The sequence below is a fragment of the Chrysochloris asiatica genome, unplaced genomic scaffold (genome assembly GCF_000296735.1).
Source record: "Chrysochloris asiatica unplaced genomic scaffold, ChrAsi1.0 scaffold00234, whole genome shotgun sequence".
NCBI lineage: Eukaryota > Metazoa > Chordata > Mammalia > Afrosoricida > Chrysochloridae > Chrysochloris > Chrysochloris asiatica.
The window spans coordinates 3,265,556-3,283,609 of record NW_006408752.1 but is presented as its reverse complement, the minus strand read 5'-3'; the positions used below and the strand labels follow the sequence as shown (position 1 = coordinate 3,283,609).

Below are 18,054 nucleotides of genomic sequence, written 5' to 3'. Positions count from 1 at the left end.
GAATGCGGAAATCATCGGACAATCTCTTTGATATCTCAAGCGAGTAAAGTTTTGCTAAAGGTAATACAGAAATGGCTGCAAGCATATATTGACAGAGAACTTCCAGAGGTTCAAGCCAGATTCAGAAGAGACCGTGGAACGAGGGATATCGTTGCTGATGTCTGATGGATCTTGGCTAAAAACAGAGAATATCAGAAAGATGTTTACCTCTGCTTTATTGACTACGCAAAGGCTTTCGATTGTGTGGATCATGACAAGCTATGGACAACATTGTGAGTTATGAGTATTCCGGAACACTTAATTGTGCTCATGAGGAATCTCTACCTGGACCAAGAAGCAGTTGTTCTAACAGAACATGGGAACACTGAATGTTTTAAAATCAAGAAAGCTGTGCGACAAAGTTGTATTGTTTCACCATACTTATTCAAGCTGTATGCTGAGCAAATAATCCAAGAAGCTGGGTTATATGAAGAAAAACATGGCATCCGGATCAGAGGAAGACTCATTAACAACCTGCGTTATACAGCTGATACAACCTTGCTTGCTGAAAGTGAAGAGGACTTGAAACATTTACTGATGAAGATCACAGAGCACAGCCTTCAATATGAACTAATTTCAATGTAAAAAAACAAAAAACAAAAATCCTCACCACTGGACCAATAAACAACATTCTTATTAATGGAGAAAAGATTGAAGTTGTTAAGGACTTCATTCTTCTTGGTCAACTAACAGCACTCATGGAAGCAGCAGTCAAGAAATCAAACGACATATTGCATTAGGCAAATCTGCTGCACAAGACCTTTTTAAAGTGTTGAAGAGCAAAAATGTCAGCTTGTGGACTAAGTTGCGCCTTACCCAAGCCATGGTATCTTCAATAACCTCATATGCATGCGAAAGCTAGACAGTGAATAAGGAAGACCATAGAAGAATTGATGCATTTGAGTTATGGTGTTGGTGGAGGATATTTAAAGTGCCATGGGCTGCCAAAAGAACCAATAGATCCATTTTGGAAGAGGTGCAACCAGAGTACTCCTTGGAGGCCAGGATGACCACGCTTTGTCTCTCAAACTTCGGACATGTTGTCAGGAGGGACCAGTCTCTGGAGAAGGATATCATGTTTGGTAAGGTGGAGGGTCAGAGAAAAAGAGGATGACCCCCAACGAGATGGATTGGCCAAGTGGCAGCATCAATGGACTCAAGTACGGCAACAGTAGTGAGTTTGGCCCAGGATCAGGCAGTGTTTCGTTCTGCTGTGCATAGGGTCGCTATGAGTTGGTACCGACTTGATGGCACTTAACAACATCAACAACAATCACATTTCTGCTATTCTCTGCTTTCAGCCAAGATCCGCTTTAGAGTCACAGGCAGAGATATTTCAGGAAGCCTTATGATGACGATGATGATTAAAAACTACTCATACTCTTTTTTTCAGTGTTTCTTATAATCTAGACAATTGCAGTTCATTTAATTTGGCAAAATCCCAGGAAGGTAGATACTATGGTGGGGTAACTGAGGCCTGGACAGCTTGTGGAAGAGCACAAGCTAGTTAAGTGGCAACACCAGAATTCTAACCTAATCTATCTGCCCACAAAGGCTCTGCTGGTAGCAAGTTTTGTCCCCATGTAGTTCATGGGATAAATTAGAACTGTGGTTCTTAAACTTGAATATGCACCACAATCACTTGAAGGGCTCTTAAAAACAAAGATTTGGGGGCTCCACTCCCAGAGTTTCTGGTCTAAGGGAAATCCTCATAATTTTAATTTCTAATAATCCTCCTTACTGATGAAGATCAAAGTATAGATTACCCCTCTACACAACAAAAACATAAATCCTCATAATTGAACCAGAAAGCAACATCATTAAAGACTGAAAATTGTAAAGAATTTTAACTTACTTGAATCTGTAATCAATACCCATAGAAGCAGCAGTCAGGAACTCAAACAATTTATTGCACTGGGCAAATCTGCTGCAAAAGACTTCTTTAAAGTGTTCAAAGCAAAGATGTCTCTTTGAAGAGTAAGGAGTATGTAGTAGTTAAGGTTTTATGTCAACTTGACTGGGCTAGGATTCCCAGTCCTGAGATGTGGTTTTCCTTATGGTTCAATTGAATACATGCATAATTAATTTATGATGATCGGCTATAAGCAGAAATAGTTAACTCTATGATGATTGGCTATGAGTAGCCAATCAATTGAAAGGTTGTTTCCTTGGAGGTGTGGCCTGCTTCCAATACAATGGACACACAGGAAAAGCTTGCTCTCTCTTTTCCACTGGTGACTTGGAACTGTACAATTGTGAGCCATTTCTTTGATATAAACTTCTCTTTAAAAATATATACATATGTAAGTTTCATTGGTTTTTGTTTCTCTGGAGAACCCAACCTAAGACAGAGTGCCTGATCTAAACCATGGTATTTTCAATTGCCTCATATGCATGAAACCCACATGTCTGTCAGTTTGTCCTACTGTGTAGCTTGCATGTTGCTGTGAGCTATGCCATTGGTGATTCAAATACCAGCAGGGAGACCCATGGTGAGCAAGTTTCAGTGGAGCTTTCAGTCTAAGAACAGACTTGGAAGAACAAATAAGAGGTTCATTTCTGAGGACTCGCCACTGAAAACCTTATGAATAGCAGCAAAACATTGTCTGATATTGTGAGAAGATGAATCTCTCAAGTTGAAAGGCATTGTTTCAACTGAGGAAGAGTTGCCTCCTCAAATTAGAGTCCACCATGCTGGCATGGATGAAGCAAAGTTTTCGGAGCCTTTATTTACTGGTGGGGCATGACTCAAAATTAAGAGAAACAGTTGCAAACATCCATTAAAAATCATAGAATGTACAAAGTATGAACCTGGGAAAATTGGAAATTGTCAAAAATGAAATGGAAATCATAAAGACTGATATCCTAGGCATTAGTGAACTGAAATGGACTGGTGTTCGCCATTTTGAATTGTACAATCATAGGGTTTACTGTGCCGGGAATGACAAATTGAAGAGGTATAATAGTATTGCATTCATGGTCACAAAGAGCATCACAAGATCTGTGTTGGAGTACAATGCTGACTGTGATCAGATAATATCCATACACTTGTAAGGAAGACCTGTAGGATAAGCACCTGACTGCTAACTGCAAGGTCAGCAGTTCAAACCCACCAGCTGCTCCTTGGAAATCTTGTACAGGGTTGCTATGAGTCAGAACTGACTCAATGGCACTTAACAACAACATAAGAAATATGAGTTAATACAGCTGTTTTTCTAATTTATGCACCAAAGCCAATGATGAAGAAATTGAAGACTGCTGCCAACTTCCTCAGTCTGAAATTGATCAAGCATGCAATCAGTATAATTGATAATGACTGGGATTTGGAATGTGAAAATTGGAAACAGAGTTGGAAAATATGAACTTGGACATAGAAATGACATTGGATAATTAATGATAGAATTTTGCAATATCAACAATTTCGTCACTGCAATTACCTTTTTTCAACATAAAGGATAACCATACACCAAATGGAATACACAGGATTCAAACGGACTATATCTGTGGGAAGAGATAATGGAGAAGTTCAGTATCATCAGCCAAAACAAGGCAAGACACCAGTTCTGGAGCAGACCATCCATTGGTCACTATGCAAGGGTGAAGCTGAAGAAAATGAGAACAAGTCCATGAGAGCCAAAATATGACGTTGACTATAGCCACCTGAATTAGAAACCACCTGAAGAGATTTGATACATTGAACAACAATTACTGGAGCCAGAGGAGTTATGGGATGACATCAAGAACATCATCCATGAAGAAAGTCAAAGGTCATTAAAAATGATAAAAAATAAAGAAAAGACTAATCTATATGTTAGAAGAAACTCTGAAGCTTGCCCTTGAGTGTAGAGTAGTTAAAACAAATGGAAGTGACGATGGAGTGAAAAAGCTGAATAAAAAATTTCAAAGGGGAACTCAAGACGACAAAGTAAACTGTTATAATGAAATGTGCAAAGATCTGGAGATAGAAAACAAAAAGGGATGAGCACACTCAGCATTTCTCAATCTGGAAGAACTGAAGAAAAACTTAAACCTCAACTTGTAATACTGAAGGATTCTATGGGCAAAGTATTGAATAATGCAGGAAGCATCCTAAGAAGATGCAAGGCATACACTCTCGCTGTACCAAAAAGAACTGGTCGATGTCCAGCCATTTCAGGATGTAGCATATGATCAAGAATGAATGGTATTAAAGTAAGAAATCCAAGCTGCACTAAAGACAATGGCAAAAAACAAGGCTCCAGGAAGTGGATATCAATTGAGTTGTTTGAACAAATGATACAATGCTGGAAACACTCACTAGTCTATGCCAAGAAATTTGGAAGACCTGGCCAACCAACTGGAAGAGATGCCTATTCCAAAGAAAGGTGATCCAAAGAAGGTAGAAATTAATGAAAAATAACATTAGTATTACATGAAAGTAAACTTTTGCTGAAGATAATTCAAAATCGATTGCAGCAGTATATTGGCAAGGAGCTGCCAGAAATTCAAGCTGGATTCAGAAGAGGACATGGAATGAGAGATATCATTGCTGGCAGCAGCTGGATCTTGCTTAAAAGCAGCGAATCCCAGAAAAATGTTTACTTGTATTTTATTGAATATGCAAATGCCTTCAACTGTGTGGAACATAACAAACTGTGGATAAAATTGAGTAGAATTGGAATTCCAGAACATTTCATTGTACTCATGCAGAATCTGTACATAGACCAAGAGGCAGTTGTTTGAACAGAACAAGGGGAAGCTGCTTAGTTTAAAATCAGGAAAGATGTGTGTCAAGGTTGTATACTTACTCAATTTGTATTCTGAGTACATCCTCTGAGAAACTGGATTATATGAAGAAGAACACAGCATCAGTATTGGAGGAAGGCTTATTAACAACCTACAATATGCAGATGACACTTGCTTGCTGAAAGCAAAGAGGACTTGAGGTAAATGCTGATGGAGATCAAAGAATACAACCTTCGGTATGGAGTACAACTCCGTGTATAGAAAACAAGAATCTTTACAACTGGACCAATAAACAACATCATGATAAATGGAGAAAAGATTGAGGTTTTCGTGGATTTCATATTTTTTTATCTACAATCAATGCTCATAGAAGCAGCAGTGCAGAAATCAAAGGACCCATTGCATTGGACAAATCTGCAAAAGACCTCTTGAAAATGTTAAAGAGCAGAGATGTCCCTTTGAGAACTAAATTCACATGAACTAAGCCATGGTATTTTCAATCACCTCATATGCATATGTAAGCTGAACAATGAATAAGGAAGACCACAAAAGAATTGATACTTTTAATTATGGTGTTGGCAAAGAATATTGAATGTACCATGGACTGCCAGAAGAACAAATAAATCTGTCTTTGAAGAAGTACAGCCAGAATGCTCTTTAGAAGTAAGGATGGCAGGACTTTGTCTCATATACCTTGGACATGTCAATCAGGAAGGATCAGTCTCTGGAAAAGGACATGATTCTTGGTAAAGTGGAGGGGCAGCAAAAACAGGAAGCTGCCCAATGACATAGATTGACATAGTGGCTGCACCAACAGGTTCAACCATAACAATTGTGAGGAGGCTCAGAACCCAGCAGGGTTTCGTTCTGGTGTGCGTAGGGTCGCTATGAGTCAGAACCAACTTAACGGCACCTAACAACAACTCCATCAGAAGAGCCCAGTCCCTGGAGCAGGGCATCATGCTTGGTAAAACAGAGGGTCAGTGAAAAAGAGTAAGACTTTCAATGAGATGGTGGATACTGCAACAACAGAGCAAGGATTATGAGGGTGGCAGAGGACTGGGCAGTGTTTTGTTCTGTTATACATGGGGTTACTATGAGTTGGCACCAACTCACAGGCACCTGACAATGACAACTCTATACCAGCTCTGTCCAATAGAAATGCAATGTTGTTGCTAAGTTTCAACTTATAGCTCCCCTGTATAGGGTTTCTGAGGAGCAGCTGGTGAGTTTGAACCACTGACCTTGTGGTACAAACTGACCTTGTGGTCCTGTGCTTTTCGTACAGTGTCACAGTCCTATATGTAATTTAAAACAAAAAACAAATGAAATGAAATGAAATTTATTTTTAATCCAATATGTCTAAAATAAGGAGCTCTGGTAGTGTAGTGGTTACAAGATGGGCTGGTAACCTCAAGGTCAACAGTTAGAAACTACCAGTTGTTTTGCTGGAGAAAGATGAGGTTTTCTGCCTCGGAAACCCTGTACAAGGTTGCTATGAGTCAGAACCAGCTCCACGACACATAACAACAACAACAACATGTGTATTTTATGCTTATAGTATATCTCCATTTAGACTATCCACATCTCAACTGTTCTATAACTGCTCATGGTTACTGAGCACCAAGCTGGGCAAGGCAGCAACATGACTCAGCTGTTACCTGTTAGCATAACACGTTAGTGGCCAAAAGGGCAGAAAGTGGTGATAACCTATATTTTCAGAAGAATATCCTAAATATCCCTATTCACAGCCCTGAACCATTTGGGGAAACATGCAACAATACCCTCAGGCAACAATGTCACAGAAGCATAGGAACCAGCAAAGTTCTTCATTAATGTCAGGAGGTTCTTGGAGCCCATGAGTTTGTACCTGTAGATCTAGACTAGGATATAGTTTCTTAATGCAGCCTGGGATCGCTACAAAAGCATCAAGGGCCAAGATTGTCTCTGCAGATCTACTCTCCAAGGAAGTGGTCAGTAATCACATATATGTGGTTCCCAGCTTAAGCCCCAGGCCATTTCTCTAGCTTGGGTTTTGCAGACTTAAAGGTTGGTGGGTTGATGGGTGGTGCTGATGGGTGTGTGGGTGGGTGGGTGAGCTAGGGCAGGGTCAGATTACTGTGAAGGGGTTCTTAATGTTACAGAAGCCAGTCATAAGAAGGCTCTCTGAAGATACATTCATTGCCTCTGGGGTGCTAAAACCTTTGCAAACTCGCATTGCTTTGTCTTTGTAGGTACTATGGATTGTCTGTTTGGTTTCCTGATGTCATTAAACATCTACAGTCGGATGAATATGCATTACAAATTAGAAAAGTGGAGAGAGAGAAATACGCAAATTTCAGTATCAACTTTACAATGGAAAATCAGATTCATACTGGTGTGGAATACGACAATGGCAGGTCTCGAAACTTTGAACTAACTCAATTTGCTATCTATTGATAAAATTATATTATTATTATTTCTCACTAGTCTTCCTTGCTTCTGAAATGCGCAGTCTTTTCACTTTGTATATTCAGTCATTTTCAGGCTGAATGTGAATATTTTCAAATGGACTTTAAAGAAAAGGTATTTTAGTTAACTTCACTCGAAATTACTTCTGAAGCTGAATTTCTTAGTATTTGTGTAGTGGAGTTGGTGTGGTGGAAAGAAAATTTAGAGAGATGTTGGAAAGCAACAAAAATAAACTAAGGGAAAAAAGAATGAAAGGTATAAAGAAATAAAAGGATTATACCAGGAGTCCTGATGTGGCGCTGTAGGATAAGCACTGGACTGACAGCAGTTCAGATTCACCAGTGACTCCTTGGAAACGCTATACTGGGTTGCTATGAGTCGGAACTGACTTCAATGGCATTTAACAACAAAAACAACAACCAGGAGCTCTGGTGGCACAACATTTAAGGCATTGAGCTGCCAACTAAAAGGTTGACAGTTCAAACCCAGCAGCCACTCCACAGGAGAAAGATGTGGCAGACTGCTTCAGTAAAGATTTTCAGCCTTGGAAACCCTATGGTTTTGTGTCTGCTAACCTGATTCAGCAGTTTGAAACTACCAGCTGTTCCATGGGAGAAAGATGAGGCGTTCTGCTCCTGTAAAGATTTACAGCCTTGGAAGCCCTGTGCACAGGGTCACTATGAGTCAGAACTGACTCCACGGCACATAACAACAATAATAGGGTCACTATAAGTCTGAATAAACTCGGCAGTAGCAGGTTTGGCTGGGTTTTATACTTCAACCCATGATGTTGCCATATGTGTCATAGTAGAAGAGTGCCCCAGGGGGTTTTCAGTAGCTGGTTTCTCAGAAGTAGATTACTAGGCCTTCCTTCCAAGGTGTTACTGGGTAAACTGGAACTTCTAATCATTTTGCTAGCAGTCAAATGTGTGGCTTGCACCACTCAAGAACTCCATTCAAAATCATTTCATTTTGATAAAACTGGCCTTCAAGTTGGGTCATTAACCTCAAATTGAGTTTTCAGATATAGATATAGCAGAAGGAACAAGAGGATAGGATTGAAAATGAAAACTCTCATACCCCACAAAAGGAGCCCTGGTGGCACTGTAGGATTAACACTGCACTGCTAACCACAAGGTTGGCAGTTCAAATCCACCAGTTGCTCTGCAGGAGAAAGATGAGGTTTTCTGTATCCTAAAGACTTATAGCCTCAGAAACCCTGTACAGGGTTGCTATAAGTCAGAATCGACTCTATGGCCATGAGGAAGGGATACCCCACAAAGCCTTTCGCCAAACTCACAAAAAGCTAAGTGATGTTAATCTTGAGTTTCATCTTTTCTCCTGATGGAAAACAATATTTTTGAGCAATAAGATAGTCAGATTTCATGAAGACAAACAGGGAAGCAAGGAACCATGCTTTTGTAATTAAGGGAGTCTCAGGTAGAGCATAAGGCACTCTAGTAGCATAGTGGTTATGAGTTGGGCTGCTAACCTCAAGGTCAGCAGTTCAAAACTACTGTGGTTCTACAGGAGAAAGATGAGGCTTTCTGCTCCTGTAAAGATTTATAGACTTGAAAACCCTATGCAGGGTCGCTGTGAGTCAGAACCGACTCCACGGCACACCACCACCACCCTGGTAGAACATCACATCGCTAGCCACTCTGATTTTGCTTTGGACCCTGGTGAACATAAGCCATTGATAGGATTTTTTTTTCTTGGTATTGGTCAGATTCCTAGGGGTCAAGTTCAAATCTGTAACCTTCAAAGATTCCATTTTTAAGACCTGCGCCTTTGAGGATGTGACTTCACTCAACACCTACTTCAAGAACTGCACATTTATTGATACTGTTTTCGACAACACAGGTAGGAATGCTTCTCTTCAAAGGGCCCGGCACTTGGCAGAAACATGGTATTCATGTGATAACGTGGGCAGAGGCTGTGAGGAGTGGAGGATAGAGCATAAATGAACAGCCTTCCTCAATCCTCTGGGATCAAAGCTAAGCTTACATTGCTTGTTAGATTTACTTTAAATGTGATTTGTCAGAGTTCAGTGTTAAATAAAGGTCCTTTGATTCATATTTTTTTAAAAGCAGAGAACTAGCCTGGAAGGTATTAGTTTTGATTATATTGGTTTTAAAATCTAGTACAGGTAGACTCTGATTTAACATGGGGTTTGTTCCCATAACTCCATTTTAAATAGGTTTTGACATAAATCAAATACCTCCTTTTTCTTGAGTTTTCCTTATTATTGTCTTTTATTATAAGTATCTTTGTAAATCTGCCTTTGGAGATTAGAAACATTACATATAAAATTATGCACTGCAACACTGTATGTGGGACACAGCAAAATTCTACAGTGCAACAACCATATGTGGTACAAAGGACTACTGATGATATGTGTGTGAAAAACCAAAAACACAGGACAGTCAAGTACAGTTTGTTGTAACTTGAGGAGTACCTGCATTTGCTAAAGTGAGGATACCTGTACTCCATAATCCACAGAGATGGACAAAATCTAGCTTCCTGATCAGATATAAGTTTTTTAGCCAATCTATTTAATGGAGTCTGGAAAACTCTTGGGGGGATAAAAGGAGGAGGAAGATTTATTGAGCATCTCCTTAATCGCCAGGTCCTACTTGAGGCCATTAGACATTAGCTCATTGAGTTTGCACAATCGCTGAGGCTTATAAAAATTGAGTTATCTGGTCACAACCTTAAAGCTAGTAACATTTGAACTCAGATTTATCCAGTGTCAAAGCCCCCACACATTGGTCTATCTTAGAATATGAGTCCAGAGTAACAGGTCGGCACTGACAGGAAGGAGTGTCAGCACCTACTCAGTTGCTAGCCCTGCCTGCATGGTGCTCAGGGAGGAACAGCTCTGCCCAGCTCCAAATGGCAATGAGTATGGGTGTTCTTGCCTTATTTTGATTTATTTTGTTTGGAAACAGTGCTGCCTAACCTATTCAACTTCAGAAGACTTGCTTTTTTGGCCAAACTTCATCAGGAAGGAAGATGAGATAACAGTTTTGATTCGTAGGCCCTGTTAGCAGAGTTCAGTATCATCTGCAGTCCCTTGCTGGATCGATCCACGTTCAAGATAAAATCAGCAGTGTATACCATTGGCCTTGAGATGAAGCACTTGTTCTACAGTGGGTTCATTCACTCAGACCTTAAATTATAAGCACAGCTTCAAAGAACCAAGGAAAGTCTTTCTGCTTCTCTGTACCTCAGAGGACCATAAAATGGCAATGATAAGGTTGATTCACTGCACATTTTAAAGCAAATTGTTTTTATAATTGTAGTATGGAAGCTATTAGTACAATAATGATAGTCCTTATGTAACATGATAATTAGAACACAGCAACATTGTAAAGAAGTAAGCAAGTAATAAAATTAGCAATGGTCAACCAAGGAAATCAGAAGATAACTGGACTCTCAAATATAATTTATTTCTTTAGTCAACAAAGCTATTCCTTCATTCCACTCCTTTAAGTGGCTTTTAAGTGTGAGGTCTTACTAGACCCTGTATGTTGGCCAGGAGATGACTTCCAATTCTTGAAGACCTCAAAGAATTTACAAAACGATGATTTCTTTTCTAAACTTTCCAGAGGCTACCATATACAGGCCCACCCACATCTGTTAAGAGCCTGATGAATTGTGTCTTTGTTTCCATAGATTTTGAGCCATATAAATTTATTGACAGTACGTTTCAAAACTGCTCATTTTCCCACAACAAGACTGGGTGCCAGATTACCTTTGATGATGACTATAGTGCCTACTGGATTTATTTTGTCAACTTCTTGGGAACTTTGGCAGTACTGCCAGGGAACATCGTGTCTGCTCTCCTAATGGACAGGATTGGGCGTTTAACGATGCTAGGTACGTGCTTGGTTTTATGTACAGTAAAAGAGTTGTTCATGCTATCCCCTCTTCCCACCTTGGGGAATTGTATCTCACAGAGGTCAGGAGAACTCCCTAAAGACCTTTTATTAGGACCAAATTTTAGTGAAAATGATGTCTAATTACATTATAGTTGGGCTACTTCAATGAGTTAACACACTGGAAAACCAATTATGCGTAACTAACATAAATTTTTCCACGGAAACAGCAGAGTAATGATGTGTATTTCATACTTGCTGTGTTTGGAAGGCCGTTAGAGAGATGAGCCTTTCCTATAAGTGAATTATGAAGCCCCGCCTACAGCTCTTCTTGGCAGTAGATTGGCCTCAGAATTGTGCTTAACTGCGAGATCTCAAAGGACCAATGTTCTCAACTCAACTGAGATGCCAGGGAAACAATCCAACATTTTGTTTGCTTCCTTGACAGGTGGTTCTATGGTGCTTTCAGGAATCAGTTGTTTCTTCCTTTGGTTCGGCACCAGTGAATCCATGATGATAGGCATGTTATGTCTATACAATGGACTGACTATCTCAGCCTGGAACTCTCTTGATGTGGTCACTGTGGAACTGTACCCCACCGACCGGAGGTATGTTGAAACGAACATCCAGAAGGAGGCACTCTGAGCCTCAGAGGAGCACTGAATATTTGTAGAAATTAAGTTGAACCTTCACTTCTCTAAAATGAAGTGAAAGAAAAAAAAATCTGTTTTATGAAACTTAAGAGTCCACTAATACTATTTTTTTTAAGAATGAAAGAAAATGTTGAGGAATATTGTTGTTAGCAGGAATTAATAGGGCAGTGGAGCATATGAAGGTGTTTAATTGTGTCCGTGATGTCGTTTGTTGGCTAACAGTGAGGAAGCTGTAATGAAGCATGGGGATTTAATAGCCTTTATTGGCCCACTTTTTGAGTAGCTAATCAGTCCTGAGAGGGCTGTTGGCCTAAGTTTTAGCGAGTCTAAATAAGCTCTGGAGTCCCAGTGTGGTGCTGTTGGATAAGCACTGGACTGCCAACCACAAGGTCAGCAGTTCAGACCCACCAGCAGCAGTATAAAATTCCTTAGAAATTTTATACAAGGTTGCTATGAGTCGGAACCAACTCGACGGCACTTAACAACAATATATAAGTCTACATTAAGATCCACAAAGAAGATTCTAGAACATTATTAGTAGTCCTTTCTGGTCTGCAGAGGGTGGAGAGGCTGACTTATTTCTATTTACCAGGAAACCATTGCTATTAGAGGGAAATTACTCATTTTCTCATATTGAGAAAATTACTCAGTTCCAAAATTGAGCCTTGGAAACTTTGTTTTTATCAGAAAAAGGGCTAAAAGGTAGGAATTAGAGGTAGAGATTCAGCAGCTGAACAATTAAGTTACAAGAATTTTTGTTGTTGCTGTTAGGTGCCATTGAGTCAGTACCAACCCTATGCACAGCAGAATGAAACACTACCAGGTCCTGGGTCAACCTCACAATTGTTGCCTCATGCTTGAGCCCATTGATGCTGCCACTTTGCCAATCCATCTTGCTGGGGGTCTTCCTCTTTTTCTCTGACCCTCCACCTTACCAAACATGAATAGAAACCCTGTATTGCTATTTGACATGAACTAAGACCAATGGGCTTTGTCTTCCTTTTTTTCATATGACTCTTATTGGGAGTGTGGTGGCTCTGTATGATAAGCACTGAACCGTGAGCTCCAGGGTTGGCAGTTCAAGTCCAACAGTCATTCCACAGGAGAAAGATGAGGCTTTCTGCTCCAGCAAATATGTACAGCCCCGGAAACCCTATACAGGGTCACTATAAACTTAAGGGTCCACTAACACTATTTTTTTAAGAATGAAAGAAAATGTTGAGGAATATAGTTGTTAGCAGGAATTAATAGGGCAGTGGAGCATATGAAGGTGTTTAATTGTGTCCGTGACGTCGTTTGTTGGCTAACAGTGAGGAAGCTGTAATGAAGCATGGGGATTTAATAGCCTTTATTGGCCCACTTTTTGAGTAGTTAATCAGTCCTGAGAGGGCTGTTGGCCTAAGTTTTAGCGAGTCTAAATAAGCTCTGGAGTCCCAGTGTGGTGCTGTCAGATAAGAGCTGGACTGAGTCAGAACTGACTCAACAGCACTTAACAAACAAAACCAAAAAAAAGATTATTATGCTTTGTCTCCATGGAAACCTTCTGTGTCTCTGTATGGAGTCAGAAGTCTCTGGACTTGGGTTGTTGATGTTATTGTTGTTGTTAAGTGTTGTATATAACCCTGTATAGGGTTTCCAAGGAGCTGCCGGTGGGTTTGGACTGCTGATCTTGTGGTTCGCAATCCAGTGTTATCCTACAGCACCACACCTGAACTCTGGACATTGGTAAAGTTGTGCACAAATGGAGGAGGGAAGTGTTTCTAGGATTATGCTGAGACATTTGGGATATCAGTTTACAACTCTTTAATAAGATATTCCTCTTGTGGGCTCATTCCTTTTATTTATTGGCCCCAATGGGGTACATTTCTTTTAGCGTAGTGATTACAAATTGGGCTGCAAACTGCAAGGTGAGCAGTTTGAAACTACCAGCTGTTCCACGGGAGAAAGATGAGGCTTTCTGCTCCCGTAAAGATTTACAGCCTTGGAAACCCTGTACAGGGTCGCTATGAGTCAGAACTGACTCCATGGCACATAACCAGAGGTACTCGTATAGCCATCTCCCTGCAGAACATCCTAAATTCAAGAACCCTTGATATCTTATCAAATATTCTAATCCCAGTCATCACTGAACCTCGCGGTCTCTAAGAAAAGCTGTTTAAGAGACTCTGGTGGTGTAGTGGGTTACACGTCAGACTGTTAACTGCAAGGCCAGCAATTTGAGTCTACCAGTTGCTCTACAGAAGAAAAATAAGGCTCTCTGCTTTTGTAAGTCAGAACTAACTCATTGACACACAACCACCACTACCACCGAAAGAAACCATGTAATCTCTGTGTGGCATCTCCTTCATCTAATCACTCAACAGACATTTATTAATACCCTATATTTGGGGACCACCACACATCTGTCAGTTTGTCGTGCTGTGCTGGCTTGCCTGTTGCTGTGATTCTGGAAGCTATGCCACCGGCCTTTTAAATACCAGCAGGGTACACCCATGGTAAATCGGTGTCAGCTGCTGGCTTATCAAAAATGAAATATAACACATAAATATTGGAAGATCAGTATCCTAGGCAATACTGAATGGAAATGGACTTCTATTGGACATTTTGAATATAACCATCATATGCTTTACTATACCGGGAATGACAAAATTGAAGAGGAATGGTGTCACTTTCATTATCAAAGAGACTATTTCAGGATCTGTTGTGAAGTACAACACTGTCTGTAATAGGAAAATACTCATATACCTACAAGGAAGACCAGTTAATACCACTATTATTCAAATTTATGCACCAACTACTAAAGCCAGTGATGATGAAATTGAAGAATTTTACCAAGTTGGTCAGTCTGAAATTGATCAAACATGCAATCAAGATGTACTGATAATTACTGGCCATTTGAATCAAAGGTTGGAAACAAAGGGAAAGGATCAGTAGTTGGAAAATATGGTCTTGGTGTGATAGGAATGATGCTGGAGATGGCATGATAGAATTTTGTAAGAGCAATGACTTATTCATTTGTCTTGTTTTAAAACAATTTCATTCTTATTACAACATAAAAGGCAATTATTCATGTGGATCTCTCAGATGAAATACACAGGAATCAAAGTGACTACATCTGTGGGAATATATGGTAGAAAAGCTCCATGTCATCAGGCAAAACAATGCTAAGAGCAAACTGTGGAACAGACCACCGATTGCTCATATACAAGTTCAGGCTGAAGCTAAAGAAAATGAAAACAAATCAGTGAGAGCCAAAATATGACCTTGAACGTTAGTTTTAGTGTTGTTAGGTGCCATCGAGTCTGTACCAACACATAGCAACCTTATGCACAACAGAGAGAAAAATTCCAGTTCCTGCGCCAATCCCATACTCATTGTCACACTTCGGTCACTTGCGGCTGCCATTGTACCAGTCCATCTCATTGGGGCTCTTCCTTTTGTTCACTGAACCTCCACTTTACCAAACGTGATGTCCTTCCACAGGAACAGGTCCCTCTTGAGAATATGTCCTGTCTGGAGTACGAGAGACAAAGTCTTGCCATCTTAGCTTCTAAGGAGCATCCTGGCTATCATTCTTCCAACACAGATTTGTTTGTTCTTCTGGCAGTCCATGGCACTTTGAATATTCTCCTCCAACACCATAACTCAAATGCATCAATTATCCTACAGCCTTCCTTATTCATTGTCCAACTTTCACATGTACATGAGACTATTGAAAATACTATGGTTTGGATCAGGCACACCTTAGGCCTCAAACTGACATCTTCGCTCTTCAGCACTTTAAAAGATGTTTTGATTTCTTGACTGCTGCTTCCATGAGTATTGATGGTTGATCTAAGCAAAATATAGTCTTTGATAACTTCATTCTTTTCTCCATTTATCTTGATGTTATTGATTGGTCCAGTTGTGAGGATTTTTGTTTTCTTTACATTGAGGTGCATCCTATACCCAAAGCTGTGGTCTTTGGTCTTCATCAGTATTTTAAGTCCTCTTGGCTTTCAGCAAGAAAGGTTTTATCAACTGAACATCAAAGGTTGTTAATGAGTCTTCCTGCAATCCTGATGCCACATTCTTCAGCATACAATCTAGCTTTTTGATTATTTGGCTCAGCATACAGATGGAATAAGTATGGAGAAAGAAAACAACCCTGGCACATATCTGTCCTAATTTTAAACTATTTGGTGCACCCTTGTTCTGTGTGAATGACTGCCTCTTGGTCTATATATAGGTTCCTCATGAGCACAATTAAGTTTTCTGGAATACTCATATTTTGCAATGTTGCCCATAGTTGTCATGATCCACACAATCGAAAGACTTTGCATAGTCAATTAAGCACAAGTAAACATCTTTCTGACATTCTCTGCTTTCAGTCAAGATCCAATTGATGTCAGCAATGATATCCCTCCTTCCATGTCCCTGTATAAATCTAGCCTATATCTCTGGCAACTCTCTGTCAATGTACTGCTGCAGAGATTTTTGAAATATATTCAGCAAAATTTTACTTGCATGCAATATTAATGATATTGTCCAATTAGTTCCTCATTCTGTTGGGTCACCTCTCTTTGGAAAGGACACAAGTATAGATCTCTTACAATACGTTGGCCAGGTAGCTGTCTTCCAAATTTCTTGGCATAGATGAGTGAATGACTCCAGTTTGTTGAAAATGTCAATTTATATCCCATTAGTTCCTGGAGCCTTGTTCTTTTCCAATGCCTTCAGTACACCTTGGACTTCTTTTTTAAGTATCATTGTCTATTGATCATATGCTACCTCTTAAAATGATTGAGCATCTACCATTTCTTTTCTAGTACAGTGACTCTGAATTCTTCCCATCATTGTTTGATGCTTTCTGCATCTTTCAGTATTTTGCCCATGTAATCCTTCAATATTACAAGTTGAGGCTTGAATTTTTCTTCAGTTCTTTCATCTTGAGAAATGATGAGCATTCTTCTCTTTTGGTTTTCTAACTCCAGGTCTTTGCACATTTCATTGTAATATTTGACTTTGTCTACTTGAGCTACCCTTAGAAACTTTCTATTCAGCTCTTTTACCCCCTTGTTTCTTCCACTTACTTTACCATCTCTATGCTGGAGAGCAAAGTTTCATAGTCTCTTCTGGCATCCATTTTGGTCTTTTCCTTTTTTCTTGTGTTCTTAATGACTTTATGCTTTCTTCTTGTATGACATTCTTGATGTCATCCCATAACTCCTCTGGTCTTTGGTCTTTAGAGTCTAGTTCACCAAATGAATTCTTGCAATGATCTCTACATTCAGGTGGGATATGTTTAAGGTCATAATTTGGCTCTCATGGACTTTATTTAATTTTCTTCAGCTTCAACCTGAACTTGCATATGAGCAATTTATGGTCTGTTCCACAGCCTTCCCCGGCCTTGTTTTGACTGATGCTATAGAGCTTTTCCAGCGGCTCTTTCCACAAATGTAGTCAATTTATTTCTGTATATTCTATCTGGTGAGGTCCATGTGTATAGTCATCTTTTATGTTTTTTAAAAATATATATTTGTCATGAAGAAGTCCATCATTGGTCTAGCAAAAATCCATCATGCAAACTCCAGCATCATTTCTATCTCCAAGGCCATATTTTCCAACTACTGATCCTTCTTCTTTGTTCCCAACATTTGCATTCCAATCATCAGTAATTATCATTAGGTTTGATCAATTTCAGACTGAAGAATTTAGTAGAATTCTTTAGTTTCATCATCACTGACCTTAGTGGTTGGTATGTAAATTTGAATAGTAGTGGTATTAACTGGTCTTCCTTGTAGGTGTATGGATGTTATCCTATCGCAGACAGTGTTGTACTTCAAGACAGAGCTTGAAATATTCTCTTTAATGATGAAAGTGACACCATTCCTCTTCAATGTGTCATTCCCAGCATAGTAAACCATGTGACTGTTAGATTCAAATTGGCCAATACCCATCCATTCAGCTCACTAATGCATAGGATATCAATGTTTATGTGTTTCATCTTATTTTTGACAACTTCCAATTCTCATAGATCCACACTTCATACATTCCATGTTCCAATTATTAATGGATGTTTGCAGCTTTTTCTTCTCATTTTGAGTTGTTCCCCATCAGCAAACAAAGGTCCCCAAACCTTTACTCCACTCTCATCATCACGGTCAACTCTACTTTGAGGAGGCAGATCTTTCCCAGTCATGTTTTAAGTGCCTTCCAACCTGAGGGGCTCAATTTCCAACAGTGTATCTGACAACGTTGTTGTTGTTAGGTATCATCGAGTTGGTACCAACCCTTTGCACAACAGAATGAAACACTGCCCAGTC

The 18,054-nt window shown here is 39.7% G+C and overlaps 1 protein-coding gene across 1 annotated transcript in view; it reads left to right on the top strand.

The window, feature by feature from the left end:
- SV2C (synaptic vesicle glycoprotein 2C) overlaps window positions 1–18,054 on the top strand; it is a 351,290-nt gene that overhangs the window by 319,022 nt on the left and 14,214 nt on the right. Inside the window, exons 9-12 of the mRNA XM_006873293.1 lie at window positions 6,999–7,163; window positions 8,945–9,078; window positions 10,894–11,097; window positions 11,545–11,704. Coding sequence (XP_006873355.1) covers window positions 6,999–7,163; window positions 8,945–9,078; window positions 10,894–11,097; window positions 11,545–11,704 — 663 coding nt within the window. The remainder of the gene's footprint in view (window positions 1–6,998; window positions 7,164–8,944; window positions 9,079–10,893; window positions 11,098–11,544; window positions 11,705–18,054) is intronic.